The 24,671-nt window shown below is 43.4% G+C and overlaps 1 protein-coding gene across 6 annotated transcripts in view; it reads right to left on the bottom strand.

The window, feature by feature from the left end:
• The window catches only part of LOC120860446 (protein FAM13C), a 135,889-nt gene that overhangs the window by 32,452 nt on the left and 78,766 nt on the right, over positions 1–24,671 (bottom strand). For all 6 annotated transcript variants that reach the window (XM_040236246.1, XM_040236245.1, XM_040236247.1 and 3 more), the window contains 2 exons: positions 24,251–24,308; positions 9,346–9,430 (listed from right to left, as the gene is read on the bottom strand). In XM_040236246.1, the coding sequence (XP_040092180.1) occupies positions 9,346–9,430; positions 24,251–24,308 (143 nt within the window). The remainder of the gene's footprint in view (positions 1–9,345; positions 9,431–24,250; positions 24,309–24,671) is intronic.

The raw sequence follows: 24,671 nt of genomic DNA, 5'->3' as shown, positions 1-24,671 counted from the left end.
ATCGTCCATCCACAGGGTTGCAAAGACGCGGACACAACCTAGCACACACAGCACATAGACACCATGCTGCTGGGGCGGGTGAGAAGGCAGGCAAGGCAGCGTGACGAGGGTGAGTGTTCTGCAGTGGAAGTAAACTTCTAACCTGAGGCCGCCTGAGGCCTTTGGATGTTAGTGACTTCTGCCCGAACTCAGAACTGTGCTGCGGGCTAGAGTAGCAGGACCCACCCGAGGACAAGGTCAGACTGCCGGATTTCTGTCATGTTGAGAATTCCATACTTTGTGTTGTTCTGGAGAACCCCTGGGGCAGGGATCATTCATAGTTTTGGAAGCAGCTTCTATACAGCTGCTGCTGCTGCTGCTAAGTCGCTTCAGTCGTGTCCGACTCTGTGTGACCCCATAGACGGCAGCCCACCAGGCTCCCCCGTCCCTGGGATTCTCCAGGCAAGAACACTGGATTGGGTTGCCATTGCCTTCTCCAATGCATGAAAATGAAAAGTGAAAGTGAAGTCACTCAGTTGTGTCCGACTCTTCGCAACCCCATGGACTGCAGCCTACCAGGCTCCTCCATCCATGGATTTTCCAGGCAAGAGTACTGGAGTGGGGTGCCATTGCCTTCTTCTATACAGCACCAAACCAAATACACAATTTGGGGAGAAAAGAAGAAATGACCTTCTAGACAAGTCTAACCAAGGGACTTGATGAATGTTTTCACTTTCTTCTCATTATTCAAGATTTAACTTCGTCACCTATATGCATACTGTCAAAGAACCACTGAGGAATAATCAAGGGAAATGGCTGATGGACAGGGTCTAATCTCTGAAAACATCTTTTCTCTTCCACGTGTCACAAAGTGGAGCCAAGTGCTCAGCTAAGCTGTGGGGGGCAGAGGAGTGGGGAGGACAAAGAGCAAGGAACACCTGTGAGTGTCCAAGATTCAGAAGCATCCTCCTGGTACATGGAGAAAGCTGGGTGCTGGAATGCTGATCATTTCTCAGCCTAAACAGCTTTCTGCATGCTCTAGCTGATTCCTGCACAACTGAACATCTCAATGGGACAGCTGATAAAAATCTGTGGTTAAGGTAGCAAGACCCATTTTCAAAAGAAGGTTTTAATTAATGAGCCAATGTGCTTTGAAAAGCAAAAGGAAATTATATACAAGGCAAACAGGAAGACTACAGAAAGGAATTCCAGCCTTCAAAGCAGACTGTATCTTCATATGCTCGTTCAATGTCAGTTATGAAAAATTAAGTCAAAAGAGTTGTGCCTGCAGTTCCTCCACAGAGACACAGAAAAGTATGATTCTAGGGAACTGGAAGAGACAGAGGAGGTTGTCCACCTCGGGCTTGGGGGTTGTTCAGAGCACTGTCAGACACTGAGCATCTAGGCAAACTGTCTGATCTCTTCCAGACTATTCTTCATAAGCATGAAAGAATGAATGAGCAGGAAGGAGGCTTTTAAAACGACTGTAACATATGAGAAATGATGTGCAGGGGAAAGGGGACACATGACAACTCTCTGTACTGTACGCTCAGTTTTCTATAAACCTAAAACCTCTTAAAACAAAAATCTATTACTTGAAAACCTAACACATGTATAAGTGCACAGATTAAAAGTCTAGGCTCTGCAGTCAGAGTCCTAAGCTTGGTCTGAGATGCCACTTGTTCACAGCTATTATGTCCTTGGCCAGATGAGCCTCTTCAAAACTCAGATTCTCTATAAACAGTATAGTGAGGATAAATGGGACAATAATATAATCCACCACAGTTCTTGGCCTGACTTTAAAATTGAACTTAAAAAATTTTTAAATAATTACCTGATGGTTCAGGCTGCGGGATTTTTATTTATAAGGCAGTTATAGAAATGGCTATCAGATAATTATATTGTCATCTATGAGTTTTGAAATCATTTTAAAAAATGCTTTATTTGGAAAACAAGGATTATTGTGAAGCTCCCTGTTTCAGAGACTATGAAGATGGTGATAAAAGCAACAGAGAAAATTTATTAACAGTAAAGATCTTTTCTAGCCAAGTTATGTCATAGGTGTAGCATAGGATAGATTTTATGGTAATGAATGTAGTTTCAACTTGAATAAGAGGTAATTATCAACCATCAGCTCTTGATTCCCTTAAGCAAAAGGTATTTATGACAGATTAATGCTGTCATAAATACCTTTTGCTTAAGGGAACTAGTACAATGTCAATCAAATACAGGACTCAGAGAGAGGACCTAGGGAATAAACAGTGCTAAATGTCATTTCCACACTTTGCAAGTCATCAGCAATTATAATAAAGTAGACATTTAAAGACAAATGCAAGCATTATCAACTGGAGAAAAGGCAATATAAGCTCTGAATGGCCAGCTTTTTAAATAATGATCACTGACATTTATTAAGCATTTACCCCGGGTGATATGCTAAAAACCTGATATGTATTATGCTATGCCATCCTCACAACAATCCTAAGAGGTAGATACTATCCTTTTTCCCTTTTCAAAGAAAAGAAAACTGAGGCACAGAGGTCAAATAACCTGTCCAAGATTACCCAACAAGCATATCAAGTTCTACAAAGAGCTATGTTTCTGAGCAAGACAGAACCAATGAATATAATTCATTTGGGCTTTCAAGAAGTCTACGGCATGGTGTTCATACCAAACGTTATTTAAAAACAAAACCAAATGATGATTGGGCTAAATCTTTTGTAATGGATTAAAAAATTTCACTTACTAATAGGCCCCAAAGAACAGGGTTGAATTAGTATCTTTATGAGAGACATGTCAGTACTAATCCTTGATAATGGATCCTGGATTAATCTTTCTTCATATTTCAAAAACAACATAGAAGCAAAAATAGAGTTGTGAGTCTGAGTTTGCAGATGATGTTAGTATTTTTCAAAGAGTAAAATGCAAAGCAACCACAGAAGAAGCTCACAAACCAGGAGGAAGGTCAATAAGGGCAGATGACACTCAGTGTGGGCCGGTGAAGAAAACTAACCCATCTACACTTAACGGATAATCAGCAGTAAACTATTAGTTTGATAGAAAATGGGGTTTTTGGAGCTTTTATAGACTATAAGATATGACAAAAAGGTCAAGAAAACAATATACATTTCTAGGAAGAGTACGGAAAGCAATCCAACAACCATAATTATTTTTTGAATAGTTGATGAAACTCTCCCACTGCCCATGTTTTTAGGTATTAATTCTTTTTTTATTTAGGTCATCATAGTTTCATAGGTAGTTGTGAGAAATTGTAGACGTATCCCTTGTACACTTTGCCCAGTTTCCCCCGAAAGTATCATTGGGCAAAAGGATAGTACCTGTGCCTATATGTACAAATAAAATTCTACTGTTTCATTTAATCTGGAAAACACTATGTGGGTCAGGTAAATACACATGAGAAAGGCAAGGGGGTCCAGAGATGGTTAAGATCAGAGGAGCTGAAATGACTACAGGAACAGAGGGCCCGCAGTGGTTAATCAACTACCAATCTAGATGTTTTTATTCTAGCAAAACAGTCAGGGATGTACTTTAAACATAACTTTAAAGCATACTAGTTACACAGTGTGTACCTAGGCTGCCTTTGGGCTCAAGTTCAAGTTCAAGAATATTAGAACTATGTGGACTTTATAGTTAGGGTGGCAAATGAAACATCATGTGAAACACTCAGACCATGGAGTCTGATTGGGGAAATTTCCCCACTCCTTCCCTTTCCTCCCAGCACCCGCTACCACTCACTACTGTGGGACCGTCTACGATTTATATCCAGTCTCCAAGTTCATTTCCTCATCTTTCATCTGGGGATAATAATGCCTCCTAGGGTGGTTGTGGTGATAAAGTAAGAAAATTCACGAAACAATGCCTGGTGCAAAAGAGGAGGTCATTGTTAGCTAGGGTTGATATTATTCATTTAAAGACCTTCAAAGCAGAGTTTCTAAACTCTGGCACTCTTGACATTTTGGACCAGATAACAATTTGCTGGGGCAGTGCTGGGGTCCTGGCTTGTCTTATACGTTGAAGGATGTTCAGCAGGACCTCTGGACTCTACCCACTAGATGCCACTGGCACTCACCCTCCAGCTATGACACCAAAACAATATCTCCAGATGTTGCTGAATGTCCTGAAGACAGGGGGTCAGAGTGTGGGAGGAGGGTGAAAACCACTGTTTTAAAGGACCCAGCTTAGAACAAGAAGATGAAGTACTACTCTCTACAGTGACTGCCATTTTCTAGTTAGAGCACATCAGTGCTACATACTAAACAACAAAAAAAGGTTCAAGAAGGATTTAGAGATAATGCACCCACAAACACAAACTCAGTGTGTGAAGTTTCTAAAAGATAGTAGGAGTTCCGGGCACTTCTGAGGTTGAGGTCTTGAAGACTCCCTCATACTGACTTTCAAAGACTATTGCTGAGGCCTGCTGCCAGATAGGATGGAACATTATGTGGATAATCAGACCCACCTCGTGGGAGACCTGAGGTGCTCCCTGTTCCTGAAATCCAATTATAAACTGCACCTGCAGCAATAATAACTTGCATGGTGCCCTTGCAGGAAGACTGAGTTCCACAAAGTGCTCCCGAATCTTCCTGAACATCAGAATCATCAACAGGAGCTTTGCAAACATGGAGATTTTCAGGCCTCATCTCTACACTTTAATTTTCTATCTTATGGTGGACAGCCCGGACAACTGTACATTTAATAAGCCCTGCCAAGTGAGAATGTCTGGTTAAATAGACAGTGTCTTGAAATATGACAGAGAAAGGCAGGTTCTCTTTGACTCTGCCCCATTTCAACTCCAACAATTAGGAAGAAACCTGCAGACTATGCAGGGTTCTTTTGGGAATAATTACAGACTGTGCCCAGATATAGGTTTCCCTGGTGGCGCAGTGGTCAAGAATCTGCCAGCCAATCCAGGAGACACCAGAGATGCAGGTTCAGTCTTTGCACCGGGAAGACCCCCTGGAGTAGGAAATGTCAACCAACTCCAGTAGTCTTGCCTGGAAAATTCTATGGACAAAGGAGCCTGGCAGGCTACAGTTTATGGGGTCACAAAGAGTTGGATACAACTGAGCACACAGCAGCAGAAGCAGCACCTAGATATACGACGTGAGCATTGTTTGACAATCAACATTAGCAACAAGGCTCTTAGCCAAATGAAAATTTCAACTTGAAAATCAAGATTTTAGAATAAAATAATTAATTATGCATTGCTTTGGCCAAGCATACAAGATCTTAGTTCCTCAAGCAGGGATCAAACCTGTGTCTCTTGCAGTGAAAGCATGGAAGCTTAACCACTAGACCACCAGGGAAGTCCCTGGACCTATTACTTCTAGTTATAAGTCTCCAGTAATACCTTATACTAAAAACTCCATCACCTGTGCTCAAACAGAACAGGCATTACTATACTTAGTCATGTGGAACAACATCAAATGGTCTTTCTACACATGTTGAAAATGATGAGAAGCTGAAAAGACAATCCTCATTCCATTTTCCAATCAACACCACCAGAAGAGGAGCTTTTTAATGTCCGGTGGAAACGTCTGCTTCAACTGTAAGAGGCTATTGATTCAGTTAGAGGGATTTGGGGCCTTAGTGCCATGTGGCTTCCCATCTCACATTATGCAGTTTGCAGCGCACAGGCAGGGTGACCAACTGTCCTGGACTGCCCAGAACTGAGGGTCCCCCAGCAGTGGGACTTTTAGTGCTCAAACCGGGGCAGTCGGTGACCTTCGGCACAGCCCTGGCGCTGCCCTGAAGCTGGTAACCACTCTATCACTTTTTTCTAAACATCGTTACCTCCCTCAGATCTGTCCCCATCCTACCCATCTCGAGCTCCAGCTTGAGCACCTTTCTCCTCCTGAAGTAAACGCACTGAGCCAACTGCTCACAGACCCTGTAAATCCATGAGGTCTGTAAGCTTCTACCTGTTGATGAAACTAAGTCAAAGAGAACCTAAGAGAACCTGACCTTTTCGTTCTCATAATTTAAGATACTGTCCACTTAAACAGTGGCTTCCAGTACTTGAAAACTTTAATGAAATATAAAGACTCTAGGACTTTGAACCCTTGAGTGTCTAGAGATGAAGACTGAGAAACCCAGGTATAAAAGCTTCCTGGTAACTGTGATGTGAGGAAAGTTTCTCTCTAGAACACAGTACCCCTTAAGGGTGTCATAAAATCTGCTCTTGCTGCAAGTGCAGTTTGTAATTGCATTTCTAGGACAGGGAGCATCTCAGATGTTTTGCTAGATGAGATGAATCTTTGTACTCTGTAAATTCAAGTTAAAACTCAATATTCTGATTTAAGGTCAAAGACATAAAGAATACAAAATTTTGCTCAGACTATCATTTCAGATGCCCTCCATAAATGTTAAACAACTTTAGGGAACTGTCTGGAGGTCCATGGATTAGGACTCCATGCTCTCACTGCTGAGGGCCCAAGCAACCCCTGGTCGGGGAAATAAGATCCCACAAGCCACATGGTGCGGCCAAAAAAGTAAATAAATAAATTTAACTTTGATGTTTAAAATAAATAAACAACTTAAGTCATGCCTTAAATCAAATTTCAAGTAAGACTGAAACCAATATATATCACAACAATTTATATTTGTGAATGTTTGCTTTGAAAGGTTAAGTTGCCCATTACATACAGATATTTCTATAAAAATCACTTGCTGGATTTTGTCCTATTTATACCAAATAGCAACATTAACTATTACTAATCCAATATTTGCAGACATCTAAGGCCCAGGGCTAGATTCTAGACTTTAAGAGAAAAATATTATTTTAAGTTCCCATAATCTTTGATAGACTTATGGCATCTGTGCTCATCTATGCTATAACACTATCATTGGGGCTTTAGGCATGCGCACAACTACAGTTTCCAGGAGTTCAGAGATCACTCCAGAAACCCAGTCATAGGCCCAGAGTGAAGAACTGCTGATCTAACATGAACATAAATTTCTCCCTTCTGAGTGACACGTGGACTAGAACATGTATAACCTTCCTATACGAGTGTGTCTTGGAAGCCAGTGAGACCAAACCACCCCATAAATTGAACTGTGAAAGCTTCTTTCAAATGCTCATCACTTTTGCAACATTCTTACCACATGAAGAGACTCCTTACTTCCCTGAAAACATCTAGTAAGTGATTTCTAGATGGTTTCAAAGGGATTTTTAAAAGAGTAAAATAAAAAAGAAGCATGTGCCAAGGTCCAATACAGTGGCTGGGACTTCACTTTCCCTGCATCGATTCCCACGCAGTCGATTTAGCTAAACGAGACTCCTTATTCATAAGCTCTGCAAAGGCCAAAAAACATCAAGATGGGTTTTACCTTTGCAAACTTGCAGGAGCTGTCCCTGCCCAGTGTGTGTGTGTGTGTGTGTGTGTGTGTGTGTGTGTGTGTGTGTGGTGTGCACACACACCAACACACAGAGTGGAAACTTTTCTGTTTCCTAAACTCTCTGGGAAAGACTGGAATATCTCAGATTCACCTACAACCCAAAGTCCAGCCCACAAGGCCCCTCTGTAAGGAAGCTTCTGCCTGTTTCTATTATTTGACAGCTAAGCCGGAATATGCTGATGGCTCCTTTATATGGGTGATCCCCACATAAATGCGGTGGTTGCAGTTTAGTCATGAAGTCATTTCTGACTCGTGGGACCCCGTGGACTATAGCCTGCCACTATAATCCTCTGTCCACAGGATTTTCCAGGCAAGAATACTGGGGTGGCTTGCCATTTCTTACTCCAGGGGATCTTCCCGACCTAGGGATCGAACCCAGGTCTCCTGCATTGCAGGTAGATTCTTTACTGACTGAGCCACCAGGGTACATATCTTTATTTAATAAAGAATGTATTAATAAGTTGGTTCAAAATCTTCTCCATCAAGAGTGAGAACATATAAAACTACTACCAACCTTTGGAAAAAATAAGATACATTTACACACAAAAGTCATGATAAAATATATATTTTATATATATATATATATATATACACAAATACACATACACATATCCAACATGCAACAAATATTATATTGAATGGTCCTTATCAGATACTTGTGAACATCAGATAATTCAAAAATTAACTTGTATTTGGCTTGGGACTTCTATGTTTCTATGTTGCTTGTTTACAGAGAGTGGAATAGGAGGTTGGTGGAAAAAGAAGGGCATTGTCTAATCATTTGACTCAAATCCCTAATTGGCTCGGCATTGGCTCTTGACCAATTATACTTGCATCTCATCCAAATACAATGGCTAACAGAGCCGAGGAGCTCACCACATAACAAGACAACCAACTGGCCACCTACATACATACGGAAATAATTTATCACTTACAAGTCGGGTCACACTAGGCCTCAGTGTCTTTACTATGAATAGTATTATTTCACAGGTTTAAGGGTTTAAATTAATAACTATGAAGTTTACAACAGTGCCTGAGCATAGAAAGTCTTTGACAATAATAATGGCTACTACTACTAGCTATTATTAGCCACTAATACATATTTAAACATTGAAGATGACTGTTTTGCCTACTTAGACCACGTGGGTCTGATTTAAACAGTAAGGTATTCAATGCACTATTGCTAATGGTGTTGAAATACATTACCTTTGTAAATTTTTTCCTTCCATTCCTAAAGGACATTTCATGAAGCAAGCTCACCTAAACCTATTTCTACCATCCAAGCAGAAACCAGTCTGCAAACCTCTGACCCACTGGTGTTATAAAAGATATGCTGTGCTCTCATTTCTACTCATGTAAATTTACTATTTCTTTCCCACTGAAGTCTTCCTGGGAGCATCTGTTCACCTTCTGCTTGCTAGCCAACCTACTATCTGCGAGATTAAAACCAGAGAAACTAACAGACAAATGAGACCCAAGTTTGAGACTTTTCAAAACAAAAATTAACGCTTAAAAAAAAATGAGACAGAACAAGACACTATAGGGTTAGAAAAAGCCACTTCACTCACCCCCGCCTTCCCAGGGCTGCTGGATCACCTAACAAGCAATGTTAAAACTCCCCCAACCCCTCAAAAATATTGAGAGTCTCAACACAGCCCAGATGATCTAAATCCAGGGATATAAACAAACCACGTGTGTATCACAGGACTCCAAATAGGAAAATGAGGACCACTTATGATGGGTGCCTTTTCACCTGACACCACCTCTGGGGACTCTGGTCCCCAGCGAGAAAGAAAGATCTAGATTCCAGCACGTCTTAACTCCCCCTGCTCCCTGTCAGCTCCCCAGTGCACCAGGCACTGTTTCCCACAGGAGCCGGGTTCAGGGGAAGCAGCAAGGGGTGAAACTATCCTGAGAGCACGGATGAGGACCCCGAGCCCAGCCTCTTACCTGCGGCCCCTGCCCCTTCGGCAGGTACACTCTGGGTGGACACTGGGGCTGGGTCCTTGACTCCGTGCACCTGCGCAGCTTCTTCCTGGTGTGTCAAAAAGGCAGAGCACAAATCAGTTTCCACGGCTTGGAGCTTCAGCAAGGAATTCTGCCAGCAGAAGCAGAACATCGGGCTGGCTCAGTTAGATGCTAACGCAATGCTGGGTCTGCAGCTTCCTTCCCCAGCACCCGGCCAGAAAGGGGTCTCGGGCAGAACTGGCTGTGCCAGAAGCAGAGGCGCGTTACTCCACATGCAGTCTCAGTTGCTGTTTTATATAAATCTAATGTATACTGATTATCTGTGACACATGGGACCGGTGATTTCGTCAACAAGAGACGCTGCACCCAGAGGGCCAATCTGAGAAGGTATCTGCTTCCCGGGTGCCTGAGCCTTTACGCTTTCCAAGTGTTTCATTCACTGTGCTGACATCAGGAGCGGATGACATTAGCCCCTCCCCGGCTACCATTCATAAAAGCCAGCATCCCTCCCCTGCAAAGCCTGCAGCAGCCCGCACTGCACAAAGAGTTACTGCTGCAGAGGCCGCCTGGCAGCTGGGAGGTGCTTCGGGGCTCCCTTTTCTGCATCTGCACGTGGGCTGTGTGCCTGAGTCTGAGGGGGGGTCTGTGTGTGCGAGTGTATGTGTGACTTCTCAAGTTACTTTTCTCAAATGGAATGGCTACAGCCGCCTGCTGTCAGAACAGAGGGCAGGGATGGAGGGAGATGATGACCTTGGTCCCTTAGTCTGACCCCGCTGCTGAGGGTAAAGTGATTCACCGTTTGTAACTCCCAGCCAACCTCCCCCATCCCCGGCTTCACTTCTCATTTTAAACTCCTCCCGTGTTTCCTAATAAGAGCAAAGTCATACAGACTGACGCACGTATCCTGCCATGATGCAGATGCTGGGCAAACTCGGTCCCCCAGCAGGTAAAAGTGAGTCACGCCGAGTCCCTGATCGGGCCCTCTTCCCTGCAATGGCCTCAGAGCTCCTCCACCCACCAGGGTCTTCCGCCACCAGGTTCCCAGCAGAGGTCGGTGGGGGACAGGGGGCCCTACCTGGAGTAGAGCCACGGGTTCCTCCCCCATTATGACCCAACACATACATGCGCGCGCACACACACACACACACGCACTCCTACCTCCTCCATATAGCTTAGTCCCCACACACCCTCACATCAACTGCCTCTTCCTATATATACCCTCGCACTCTACTGTACACATGCTCCAGCTCCCTACCCTATACACCTTCATCCCCCTCCTCCACGCCCTCATGCCCAAGTCTCTACCTTCACACTCTACTCCGCACACAGTTTACAACTAAATATCCCACCTCTACCCATACACATGCCCATTCCTCCCCCTCAGTCCCTTTATCCCCATCCCCCCACACCAACACCCTACTTTATATACACCCCTACATACACCCTCATCCTCAACTCCCACTCACACATCCTGTTCTCACCCCTCGTCCCCAGATAGCCTGATTCCTTACCCCACATAAATGCCAACCCCCACACCTCCTCACACCCCAACCCCTTTCTGCACACATACTCTCATCCTTCTGTTGATGTGAGTAAATATGAACCCACCGCTATGTTTTAAAAAGCTGCTCCCTGAGGGACTTCCCTGGTGGTCCAGTGGCTAAGACTGCTGATTCCCAACGCAGGGGGCCCAGGTTCAATAGCTGGTCTGGGAGCTAGATCCCGCATGCCACAACTAAAGATCTCAATCTACCACAAAGAAGATGGAAGATCCCTTATGTAGCAACTAAGACCCAGTGCAGCCAAAGAAATAAACGCTTTTTCAAAAGCTTCTCATTGAGGCATATCTTTAATCCCTAGTCTTTTGGCCAGTTTGAAAGTGGCAGAACTTCTTTCAAACAGGCTCAGGACCTCTCCTCTGCTCAGCTCAGAGATGGCGTAAGACCTGGTACAAACCTCCCCCATGCTCAGGGGCTGACGGCCAGGGGCCCACAGCTCAGATGAAGCATCTGTCTGATACCAGCCCATTTTTTTACAGCTTCTTCTTCCTCCCTGGGATGTTTTCCCAGGAGTTACATGTGGAAGCAAGGGCCCAAGGTTACTAATAGGAGGTACAGAAGGAGCAAGGGTACCAGGTTTCTGGAAAGTTTTATTAACCAAGCATTTGGGATGCAAAAACACATGATCCCAGGCTAGCTTTCTAATGAAGGACCTTAAAAACTGGAGTGGCCTCTTATAAGAAGCAAAACTACTCTGAAAATTAAGAAATCTTGCCTTCCCTGTAGCTCAGATGGTGAAGAATCTGCCTGCTATGCAGGAGACCTAGGTTCGATCCCTGGGTCAGGAAGATCCTCTGAGAGAAGGGAATGGCAATCCACTCCAGTATTCTTGCCTGGAGAATCCCATGGACAGAGGAGCCTGGCGGGCCGCAGTCCATGGCGTCGCAAAGACTCGGACACGACTGAGCGACTAACACCACTAGCACTACACGACTACTGCCCCCTAGCTGCAAGATGGCGCAGCTGCAATGGCAAGCGGAACGGGGGCTCCACAACAGGTATCCCTAAACACGGGTCATTCTACAAGCAGGACTGCTGTATGAGCCAGTCAGCCCACTGCTGGGTAAGCGCCCAAAATACTGAAAGCAGTGACTCTTAACAGATACGTGTACATCCACATTCATAGCAAAATTATTCACAATAACCAAGAAGTGTATTATGGACTGAACTGTCTGCCCCAAATTCATATACTGAAGCCCTAACCTCCAATGTAACTACATTTGGAGATGAGGCCTTTAAGAGGCAATTAAGGGAAAATTTGGGGGCTCCAAAATCACTGCAGATGGTGACTGCAGCCATGAAACTAAAAGACGCTTACTCCTTGGAAGAAAAGTTATGACCAACCTAGACAGCATATTGAAAAGCAGAGACATTACTTTGCCAACAAAGGTCCGTCTAGTCAAGGCTATGGTTTTTCCTGTGGTCATGTATGGATGTGAGAGTTGGACTGTGAAGAAAGCTGAGCGCCGAAGAATTGATGCTTTTGAACTGTGGTGTTGGAGAAGACTCTTCAGAGTCCCTTGGACTGCAAGGACATCCAACCAGTCCATTCCGAAGGAGATCAGCCCTGGGATTTCTTTGGAAGGAATGATGCTAAAGCTGAAACTCCAATACTTTGGCCACCTCATGCAAAGAATTGACTCACTGGAAAAGACGCTGATGCTGGGAGGGATTGGGGGCAGGAGGAGAAGGGGGCGACAAAGGATGAGATGGCTAGATGGCATCACTGACTCGATGGACGTGAGCCTGAGTGAACTCCAGGAGTTGGTGATGGACAGGGAGGCCTGATATGCTGCGATTCATGGGGTCGCAAAGAGTCGGACACGACTGAGCAACTGAACTGAACTGAACTGAAGGTAAAATAAGGTCATAAGGATGAGGCTGACCAGTGCCCTTAGAACAATATATATAGAGAGAGACCCAGGGATGCGCAGTCACAGACAAAAGGCCATGTGAGGACACAGAGAGAAGGCAGCTGTCTGCAAGCCATGGAGGAGGCTTCAGGAGAAACCAATTTTGCTGACACATTCACCTTGGACTTCCCACCTCCAGAACTGTGACAAATGTTTTGGCCACTGAGTCTGTGGCATCTCTTTTTTTAAGAGCCCTAAATAGAGTTTTAGCAGATTAATACGAGGTGGAAACAACCCAAAGTGCTCACCAGCAGATTAACTGATAAATGAAATGTGATATATACAATACATACAATGAAATATTATTTAGCCTTAAAGAGGAAGAAAGTTTTGACACACGCTACAACATGATGAACCTTGAGGACATTATACTGAGTGAAATAAGCCAGTCAAAAAGGACACACATTCTAGGCAGTAAAATCCAGAGAGATGGAAAGCAGAATGGTGGTTGCCATGGGGCTAGTGGGGAATAAAAGGAGGTCTGTGTTTAATGGGTATGGAGTTGAAGACTGGGGAGATAAATCAAGTTCTGGAGACAGATGGTGGTGATGGCTGCCCAAAAAAACCAATGTGCTTAATGCCACTGAATTGTATGGTTTAAAATGGCTAAATTGTGACATTTTACGTTATCTGTATTACCACGGTTTTAAAAAAACAAAATCAGTCCTTCTCTACATTTAGCAGGAGGGTGTGGGACCAGCCGCCTCTCGTCAACTCTATGTGCTCTTATAGATTCTACAAAGCAGAGGAGGACACAGCCTTCACACAGAACCAGAGGCTCTGCCTGCTACATACTGTGCGGCTGACTTTGGACAAGCACCTTAGCTATTCTAAGTCTTACTTTCCTCACGCATAATGAGAGGCAGTGATGACAAAGGCAGCTGCTTCAAGACTGAGATGAGGAAGGCACAGCACACGGCGAACACTCAAGCCCTGGACACTGTGGCTACTATATGCGTCTCCAAACCCCAGAGGCCGCTGGACAGAGCACTGGGCGTAGGGGGCCAGACCCCAACTGAAGCAATGCATCCTGACTTATCACTCCACCTCCCAGGCCTCACTCTGATCCTGCCCAGAAAGTACTTGAGACCAGGTGACTTGTAAGTTCCCTTCCAACTTTCCAGGATAGAAAACATCCATGCTCATGTACTGAGGCTGAAGCATGGAAGCTGGCAGTATGTGTGCTTAGATGGTGTTTGTGGAACTAAACCAAGTGTTCACACAACACAAACAAAGAGTGAAGAATCTCACTGCAGAGGGGTTTGTCAGGTCACATTCAGAGGCCTCTCCAGTCGCCCAGAGAGTGTGTAATGCTGAGACCCAGTTACAGCTGGAAGTAGTCATGGGTGGTTCCCAGCCATCTTCCCTGCCCTCCGTCTCCCTCACTAGTACTGAGGCCCAACAGAGATGCCGAGCATCAAAGGAGATCTCTTTGCACAGCTGGTTTGTTCCTCTCTCAGACATCAGACAGGAGGAAGTTTAATGGGACAGGGAAGAAGAGAGTGCCCAATGAAACAGGAGAGAGAAGATGAAGGTCTCGTGGGACAAGAAGACATCCAAGGAGAAGGGAAAGCGTGAACTGCTGGAATTGAGGACCAGGGGGCAGACTGGAAGAAGCTGCATGCCAGCGGTCATCAGCTCTGCCCCATCCCTACCCCGCACTGCCCCCTGACCTGAGGACTGCCTGCTACTGTTCCTGTTTCTCAGCACAGGAAGAGTGTGGGGACTTGGACACCCTGCATGGGACAGCCCCCAATGACCAGAGGATCCAGACGGGAGCGGCCTTCCCCGGGAGCGATCCGTGCCGCCGTCACACACGCGTCTCTCCAGGGGCAGGAAGGAGACACGCGGTCCCATCAGGGCTGAGCCCCGCAGAGCTGCCTCTGAGAAGCTCCCACTGCGTACGCGAGGGCCACACCACCCGCAGCTGCACCAGCACGCTCGTGCAGCTCCCAGGCTCTGGCAGCTCTCAGTGCACAAAGAGCTGCACTGGGCTCCAGAGCCTGAGACTGACGTCAGCCCCTTCCTCATGGGGCCCCAGTCTAGAGAGACGGCTAATACACAAACAGACAGATAAAACAATGATGCCAGTTATTACTGTCACAGTTATGGTGACGAGGGGGAGAAACCACAGGCCCGGCCTGGAGACAGAGTGAGTAAGCTACTGTTTCTCCAATTCAGCCTGACTCGGTGACCTTTTATGCAGGAACAGGCTTTAGCCCTAGAGGAGAATGACAGGCAGTCAACCTCATCAGGCTGCGTGCGACCTCCATCTGGTCCTTCTTGTGCTCTGGGGCTTCTCTATCAGGCTGTCCCCAGCCCATCCCTCAAGGCTAGTCTGCCAGGGCTTTTCCAGATTTACATCCAAAGTCTTGCTGAATGGGTCACTAGGATCTCCAGGAAAACTGAACAAAGGCTGATGGATCCTCTAAAGAACGATTACCTCTGCTTCCCAGTTCTCCCATTTGGTCACCAAAGAAACCAGAGAGACGAGCATGAAGCCTAGGTGTGGTTTTCTACAAGCTAATTTTTCTCTTTTACACAATGGAAAGTATGTGACTTGTTTTAGAAAATACTCTACTCATTTTCTTTCCTCTACAATTACCGGGTCTCACTTTAGTTGGGTTGGAATGGGGAACACCCACACAGGCTGGATGGTCAAACACTATTTTAGGATGCCTTTGTCTACAACTCACCAGTTTCAGAAAAAGGATAGCTTACTTTTAACTTCCATGAAGAGGTTTAGTGACCCTCGCCTATCCCTTTATCTATCCAAGAACTCGACACAGATTGTCAAACTGGAAATCTGCTCAAAATTGAGGTCACAATGGGGCCCCTGAACATCTCCATTCTACTGAGCACTCTTGTTCCTTGAGCTTCCAGGTTTTCTGTGTATGCTCCCTCAACACACACACAGACACACACACACAGACACACACACACAGAGACACACACACACACACACACACACACACCACCCTTCCTTTCTATTTGCTCCCTGCCCCTACTCCCCCAGGCCTACTTCAGCTGTAATTCCTTCACAGTCAAATTCCCATCAAATCTTAACCCAGTTCTGGTTACCTTTATCCAAACAGGGGCCTCCAATTTCTCTTTTAACACCTTGCTTTTTTCCCTCCCAACACTCACTATAATAAGGAATTTTATTTCTTTATTTCTTTCTCTACTGTTTACTGTTTTCTTTCTCTACTGTTTTCTTCCCAGCTCCAGAAGGGCTGGAAGCATGCCGCCATTGTTCACTGCTGAAGCCAGCACAATGAGCAAAACAGGAGCCAACCATTAGAGAAACTGCCACTGTAGACTGTCTTTTGTTTGTCTGGACCCTTTACATAGTACTTGGGAAGCCCTTCTGAGAATTCCATTTCAAGCCTCCTTGCTGCCTTGGTTCAGAAATTTTAAAATGCTCATGATCACTGGGGAGTTTGTTAAAGATGTGTTCTCCCAGGCAGTGACAGACTCAGCTTCTGTGGTCTGCAGCAGGGGCACTGAGATGCAGGAGGTCCAAGGTCCAGACTCTGAGAAACACTGCCCTATTCCCTTGGGACCTGACCCACTCTAAATGCTGCCTTGGTTGCCTGTTTAGCTCTAACTGTCCCAGGAACAATATTTTTGTTCCCTCACTGTCCTATGCTACCCAACAGAGATTCAGTATAGGAAAAGAAGCCATCCACTCCAAGCAGTCCTCTGTTGAGAAGAGGATCCAGGTACTATTCTGATAATAGAAGCACATCTTTGTAAAACAAGGATAATCTTGCCACCACACACGAAAACCCAAACCAACTTTTTTCCAGCCAGATGATCTGATTTCAGCTGAGGAAGAGGGAGTTCTGTACCTAGTTACACCTCTTTGTGATATCATTATGTTCACTTTACTAAGTGAACAATAAAAACAAGATATTTAGGAGAGACCAATACAGTTTTATGAACTCACATTTTAATTCAAAATTCTGAGCTCTTCTAGAGAATAAGACATGAACAACTCATGGAATGGACTTTAGTAGTTTCTCTTTGTAATTTCTAGCACAAAGGCACAGGCATTAAGATAGACAGTTGCCCTAACAGCCATTTATTTTTTTCCAGAACATCAATTATATATCCCTTCAGCTGGAGTCCACAAATCTAGTCCATGTTGTAGCCCATATGATTACTTCTCTGTGGCTACTTAAATTCTAGTCTTTTTTAAGCTCTGAAAAATATTTGGCTTAAAAACTAAATTCAGTAGGATGCGTGCACAGTACAGGGACCACTGAGGCTTTTAACCCCAAATTTACCTTTGCTCTTTCTCTGTCTGTAGGAAAATCACCCAATCATCTTGGCCCATGGGCACTTAATTCTTTTCTGAGGCTACCTTAACCCCTTAGAAATTACTAAAACTCAATGAATATTAGAAATCAATAACCATCCCACTGTAAATTATAAAATCACTTGCCATAAGAAATAAGTTACCAACCCATGTCTTTAAAGACACTGGAAACCATTAGCCATTTCCTCAAATACCAGTATTTTGTTAGAAAACAAGAAAATTAAGCTTTCATCTGCCTTAAAATCTGAGTTTTATAGCCCTAGGAAAGCCAACAATATCCTAAAAAGGGAAAAGATACCAATACTAGCAAGATCAGAGTCTAGGATACTAAGCAGACGTGGGTCCTTCTAAATCCTTGGAAAGCAGGGATGACAAAGTTCCCTTTCTGCTGCAGCCCTCATACCATCCATAGCAGTCCAGACCCACAGCTGGGTACACATTTGCTTCTCAATAAAAACTGTTGAAAGAACTACTTAGAAAAAATATCCCCAAAGTTAAAGCTTTCAGGCAAAATTTTGGTCTTAAGATAAGCAGAAATATTTTTCTTTAATCTGTCAGGGGCTACTGGGGAGTGGACTATATCACAAAACTTGTCAACTTTATATTTTGCCAAATAGAAATGGGAAAATAGATAGTTGTATAGATAGACAGATGAATATAGACAGATGGATAGATGGGTAGACCAACAGACAGATAGATATAGATAGGGATAAACAAACCTCCCCATCATTCCATCACAAGATGAAATTTTTAAGAACAATCTCTAATGAAAGAGGTGTTCATCAACGTGAGCTTTACAGAACACTTACTACATTGTTCTTATATTTCTCCTTTAGCTGCAAAGCAAAGAAAGTGCCACACAGGCTGACACCTGGGAGGCATGAATCAGACACAGTCCTTTCCAGTCTTGGGTGAGAGAACAAGAAACTAGCGGCATGAAGATGAGTAAATGTAAAAGTGAGAAAGGAGAGAGGACGGAGATGCCATGCCAAAGGAAGGAGCAAAGGCCAGCAGGACAAAGTCGCGTAGAGCGTGGGCGATGGAGAGGCTGGTAGGCGAAAGGCAAACACAGGTGGGCCAGTTATGGAGAGTCCTGCTACAACTTCTCTGCTCAGCCCAACACCCCTGAAACCTCTCCAGCTTAATCCCCAGACAGAGCAGCGGCTAGCACGGCTTCCACCTTTTCTGCCAATGCCACACTAAGGATGCCCCTGAGGGTCATGACTACAAACCTGGTTCCCCTGGAAACCAGAAATCAGGCTGGTGATCTGCCTCTGAATGAGGGGGCAAAGTAAACCAGGCATGCAACAGTTCAGAGTTTCTTTGCTGGGCAGTTCATCCCACTGGGAAAGTAAACCAGGGTTCACACCATGACAATGTTGCCTGCAGGATGTCCTTGTTGACACTGACAAGAAAAGTGGCTAAAATTAATGAATCACAGGGCACCATTCCTGCTGAGAAAGAAATGCTAGTAGGGAAGCAACGTCACTTCATCTCACCCAGGAAACCATACCAGGAAAAAAGCTAAATGGCACCCCACGGTGGTGTCATACAGGCAGACGACTTTGGATATCAGGCTTCCAGAGACCAATATTATGCATCCCAGCATGCATTTACCCATCTTCTGATCCCAAGTGGGAAAATGTGCCCATCTCTAGCCAATCAGCTTATTTCAAACTGCAAGGTCACAGTGATTGGTTCAAGAATGGGTTACAGGTCCCAAGTCAGATAAATGAGACTCAAGTATGAGACTTTACAGAGTAGAAAGGACTCTATTTTCATTTCTTATAAGCAGAATTTTAAAGATGGTCCCCAAGATTCCTGTGCACTGGTTATGCAATCAAACACTAATTTAGATGCTATGTTGAAGAGATTTTGCAGATATAATCGAAGTCCTAACTCAGGTGACCAAGGGTACAGAGATTGCTTCAGTGGGCCTGATCCAATCAGGGTGAGCCTTTTAAAAGCAGAGGGCTTTTTTTTTTAGCTGGTAGACTATAACATCAGAGATTTGGAGGACAGAAGGATTTGGTGCTGCTAGCTCAAAGATGTAGAGGCCAAGGTGAGAAGGAATGCAGGCAGCCTTTAGAAAGAAGCTGAGAGCTACTCCCAGATGCTGACCAGCAAGGAAATGGGGTCTACAGTCCTACAAGCTCAAGGAAGTAAATTCAGGCAATGACCTGAATGAGCATGAATAGGGACTCATCTTCAGAACCTCCAGATAAGAATCTATCATGGCCAATGCCGTGATTTCAGTTTTGTGAGACCTTGAGCAGAGTCTAATGGAGTCTATCCAAGTTTATTATCTGCACAACTGTGAGCTAATAAAAGAAAGAAGCTGCTAAGCTTCTGGCAATTTGTTACACAGTAACAGAAAACTAATATACACTGGGATTACTAGTTGTAAGAATAACATATCCCCAGAGAGGGGTCAATCTAAACATAAAGTTGATATAGGAAAGTAGAGTTGAAATGGAAAGATGCTGTCTACTTGACAAGCCTTTAATCCCTGGATCTAGCCAAGAGTGGAATCTATCCTGATAGTAAAGTTCCAGGTGTGTGAATCAATAAAATCCTGTTGTTTATGAAAGCCAGCTTGAATTGACTTTCAGTCACAAGGAAACTAGAAGAAAAAAAAACTATCAGTCAATTCTGATCTAAAGGCCCAACCCTGTAGACTGGGTTTGTATCTCAATAGAAAAATACAGCTGCCTGGTCCTACACAAAAAAATACCATTCAGCCAACTGAGGAGCATTAAGGACCTAAAGAAGCCTCTTGCTAGACAATTTCCTCAAAATTAAGACAGTTTTGAGGGAGAACCACATCTAAAACAAAATAGTAAGTAAGACCATCTAGAGGTCTAACAAGGCTTGATGCCAGAATGTATCTATATGCTAAACTATGGATGGTAATAAAAAGACAACAAACCCTTCACATGGAGCCCCACACACAGACATGTGCATATACACTCAAAAAGGGGCACAGTTTGCCTCAGTCTATCCCTCATGGGAACCAATGACTAAATCCTATAAGCACTAGCGGGGGTAAAAAGCAGAAACAGTGAGTGTTAAAACTGAAAGCACTCCTAGAGTTAACCCAGTTCAAAACCTGCCTCAGTTTCACAAATGAAGAATGAAAAGAAGCTGATGTGATGATTTATGGTATGTAGTTTGGGAGTTAGAAAAGTAATATGAGGACCAAATAGGGGAAGTGTTCTCAGGGAAGGGGAGATCCATTAGTTTTCCTCATATATTGTTATTTTTTCTTAATTGAAACTGAAGCCAGTAATGGGAACTACTAGGACATGGAGAGGGAAAACAGTATTTTTTCTCATTTTATCCTTCAAGCAACTTTTTGAACTATTGACTGCTTAATGATTATACAGACAAGGGTAAACAAAACCAAGGATTGTGGTGAATTAGACTTTGACACATCTCAAGTCGAGAATATTTTCCAATCAAGATACAGGACACCACAACAAACAAAACCTTCTTATGTATTATACAGGCAGATAATTTCCAACCAGGATCCAGGGGACTCCAACAAATAAAATCTCCAGATGTCATACAGAGGCAGAGTCAGAAAGCTCAGGTCAATGCCAGAATGGACACAATCAGTTTTCCAGAAACCAGCTCCTATAGTATAGTCCCAGAGACACCAAAGTTCATGGAGTGGAGAGGCAAATCCTATTGAGAGATCCATGGTCAAAAACTGGGAGCTTGAGACTGGCAGAAGAAAAGTGAAGCTGGCAGGAATTAAATGTATACTCAGCCCAGTGAAAATGAGAGGTGAGTTTTTCAGTTCACTGGGAAGCTATCAGGAATACACACACAGATGGATGCTCATAGGTAGCTACTTGACATCATATATTACCTTACTGTACAGAGGAGAGCTCAGGTCGACTACTAGCTCTGGAATCAAATACAGCAGAGCCTCATCTGAGCAAGTGGAATTAAGAAGCTTAAGAAGTAGTTATGAAATACCAGATGTGAACTTTGTAGAAAATACAGTAACACCTTAAAATTGTTATAACCAACAATTACAACATTAGGGTCCACAAAAACATCGGGAAAATATTTGTGGACTATGCTTCTTAAAAGCTCAAGAAACTCATTTTGGGGGGATTTCCCTGGTTGTCCAGTGGTTAAGACTTTGCCTTTCAATGTAACAGGATACAGGTTTGATCCCTGGTTGAGGAACTAAGATCCCACGTGCCTGGCGGCCAAAAAACCAAAACATAAAACAGAATCAGTATTGTAACAAATTCAAGAAAGACTTAAGAAAAGAAACTTTTTTTTGTTTCTTTAGACTTACAAGTTAAAATGGAAGAGAGCAGATATGGAACTAGTGAGTTCTTTTAAAGAACTAGAAGGCTGTGTTTTGGAGAGGGTAGTATATAAACAAAAGGGTCAAAGAGCAAAGAAGATGGTTAACACAACAAAACATTCTTCCTTATACTTCCACTCAGAGATGGAAGGACTACTCCAATAAAATATCGAATGTACAGAGAGACTGAAAGATAGTTCTTTTAAAAAATTACAACTAGTTGCAATTGATCATGAGTCAAAAACTAGAAACAACCATACAATGGGTTACAGCAAGGAGAATCAAAGTTAAAACTACATATCAAACATATATGAATCTCACACATACTACTGAGTAAATGAAATCAGACACCAAAAAGTATACATACACTCCATGTATATACAGTTCAAAAAACAAGCAAACAAACAAAAGACAAAACAAATCTACTTAAGTCCAAAGAATAGTTATCGTTCTAGGGGAAGAGTGATTGGAAAGAATTAAATAAGCGTGCCTGGGATGCTAACAATGTTCTGTTACTTGACGCTGGTTACACACTTTGTGAGTATTCATCCAGCTGTACACTTACAATATGTACACTTTTCTATATGTATTTTCTATCTGCATTAAAAATACTAAAGTAGTATCTCCCACCTGTATTCCATGAGACTATGTTGCCGAAAGAAATATTATTATAGGGTCCTTCCAGAAGAGAGTTTGGCAGTCTCTAAGATTCGGAACAGCTAGGGAAGATCACACTGACCACATTCCCATTCTATAGGATGTCTCCATCAGTGAGTTTGAATGAGTCAGTTCTCCTGGCACGGCTTTGGACCATGAACTGCTTCTATTCAAGTTTCCTCAGTGTGTGCTCCTCGGGTTTCCTTCAGCCCCTAAGTCGTAATCACAGCATGATCTGCACATATGATTTACTCCCTTACTGGAACAGTTGCACTTGAGCACACACTGTTACCAAGTCTGGATCCGCAGCACCAGTTTTCTCATTCAAGAGCCCACATTTACAATATGGCGCTGACTGCTCTTTCAGAGGCCTGTCTTCATTCAGCACTCTGGTACCCGTGTAATCTCAGGGCAGTGAGCTGGCACATTTCATGTAATATGCAAATACAATATAGTGAAGGAATACAGAAAAGCAGATTTTCATATAGAGCTTTGTGCAACTGTGATCTGAGAAATGCTCAAGTAGTCTTAGCAATCTCATAGGGCTCCAGCTCACAAATCAGAGTTTTTCCCATAAACTTGAAACCTATCACAAGCTGACTCTCATAATCACTTCATCTTTCTATTCACTTATGTCAAGACAAATAGGTGCTTCTTTACAACTAGCATTTTGCTTAGTTCCCAGTGGGGCAAACAGCTGTGTTCATTGATTCAAGCTCTTGCCTCTTCTCTCTCAAACGTTTTTTTCACTCTTCTTACCACAAGTGAGATTCTGGAATCTGAAGCCTGTAACTATGCACAAAAGAATAACAAGCAGGATCCTTGGGACACTGTCCACAACTTCAGTAATTTATTTAACTGGGTTTAATCAGGAACCCAGTTTACCTTTAGTTATTCATTTATGCCAGGTTCAACAGTTTAAAGAAAAATATAATCACCTAAGTTCAATTAATTGTCTTTTTTTTTTGGAGACAGAGAAGAGATGGCACCAAATGACAAACAAACAATTTGCCTAAAGCCCATCATTTATCTTCTTGGCTTATGAACATCAAGTCTCCACATTCTTTTTTGACATGATCCTAATCAGATATAACACCCACTTTTCCTTAATTATACAATGGGACAAGAGAAATTAGAGTATTCCAAACCAATGACTAAAGCGAAGGCATTCATAAAAAAAGGGACCCTAATTATATTACCAGTCCATCCTAAAGGAGATCAGTCCTGGGTGTTCATTGGAAGGATTGATGCTGAAGCTGAAATTCCAATACTTTGGCCGCCTCATGCGAAGAATCAACTCATTGGAAAAGACCCTGATGCTGGGACAGATTGGGGGCCGGAGGGGGAGGGGACGACAGAGGATGAGATGGCTGGATGGCATCACTGACTCGATGGACATGAGTTTGGGTGAACTGTGGGAGTTGGTGATGGACAGGGAGGCCTGGCGTGCTGTGATTCATGGGATCGCAAAGAGTCAGACACGACTGAGCGACTGAAATGAACTGAACTGAACTGAATTATATTATAGTGATTTCCAGTGGGAGAATTAAATTACATATTTCAAAGGAAATCTAGAACAAACATTAACACTGTGATGTCCAGTTCAGTGGGAAACCACTTGAATTGGAAAATATGGCCTCAATGTCTCAAAATTTATTAGAAGACCATTTTGCAACACCAAGCTGTATCATGCTCTGAGGAAAAATAGTAAGCAAGATCATATTTGAGACTGAAAAAGGGATTAGAAAAAGCAGGAGGGGAAGATAAAATAAAATTAACAGAAAATTTTATAAATTAAAATTTGTTAACTCTCACAGCCGTAGTACAATCCTGAAGCAAAGTTGAAAGAAGTGTAATGAAATGACTGCTGGCCTTGGTTTTGGTCCAAGACACAGTGATTAGTCTTGCAAATAATATTTTAAATATATTTGCTCCAGAGCAAGGGGAAACAGTACCCAAAGCACTGCAAGAAAAATAAGCTCTTATTCTCTCCTAAGAGCGAGACTATTTAAAGTTTTAACCAGGATAAATTTCTAGTACTAGGAAAAAGAATAATACATTTCATGATTGGCTAATTCACATTCATAAAAACCACAGTGAGTGCACCTACCTCATGGAAGTCCTGCTGAGTTTCATCCTTTGGCCAAATGGCAGCCCTCTGTTCTATTCTGTAAGATACGAAGAAAAAGTATTGCCATTTAAAAGAAACCTTTCAACAATGCACATTTGTTGCAGATTTGGCCACATTCCTGTTAAAAACCCTCAGTGGTGTTCCACTGCCTGAAGAACAAAATCCAGACTCCTTACAATGGTCTGTAACACCCATCTCCTGCCACGCTCACTTTGTCCCCTAACCCAGCCTCTGGCCTTTAGTTTCTTGAACACACAGTGCTGGTTCCTTGTTCAAATCTTCACACTTGCTTTCTCCCTAGATTTTTACAAAGCTGACTCTGCCTAGCATGCAACATCAGCTTGGCTCCGGTGTCATCTCCCAATGAGTCCCTCCTGATTTCTCTAACCAAACTATTCCT

The sequence above is a fragment of the Oryx dammah genome, unplaced genomic scaffold, assembly GCF_014754425.2.
Source record: "Oryx dammah isolate SB20612 unplaced genomic scaffold, SCBI_Odam_1.1 HiC_scaffold_11077, whole genome shotgun sequence".
In the NCBI taxonomy this organism is placed as follows: domain Eukaryota; kingdom Metazoa; phylum Chordata; class Mammalia; order Artiodactyla; family Bovidae; genus Oryx; species Oryx dammah.
This window is presented reverse-complemented; position numbering and strand designations above follow the sequence as displayed.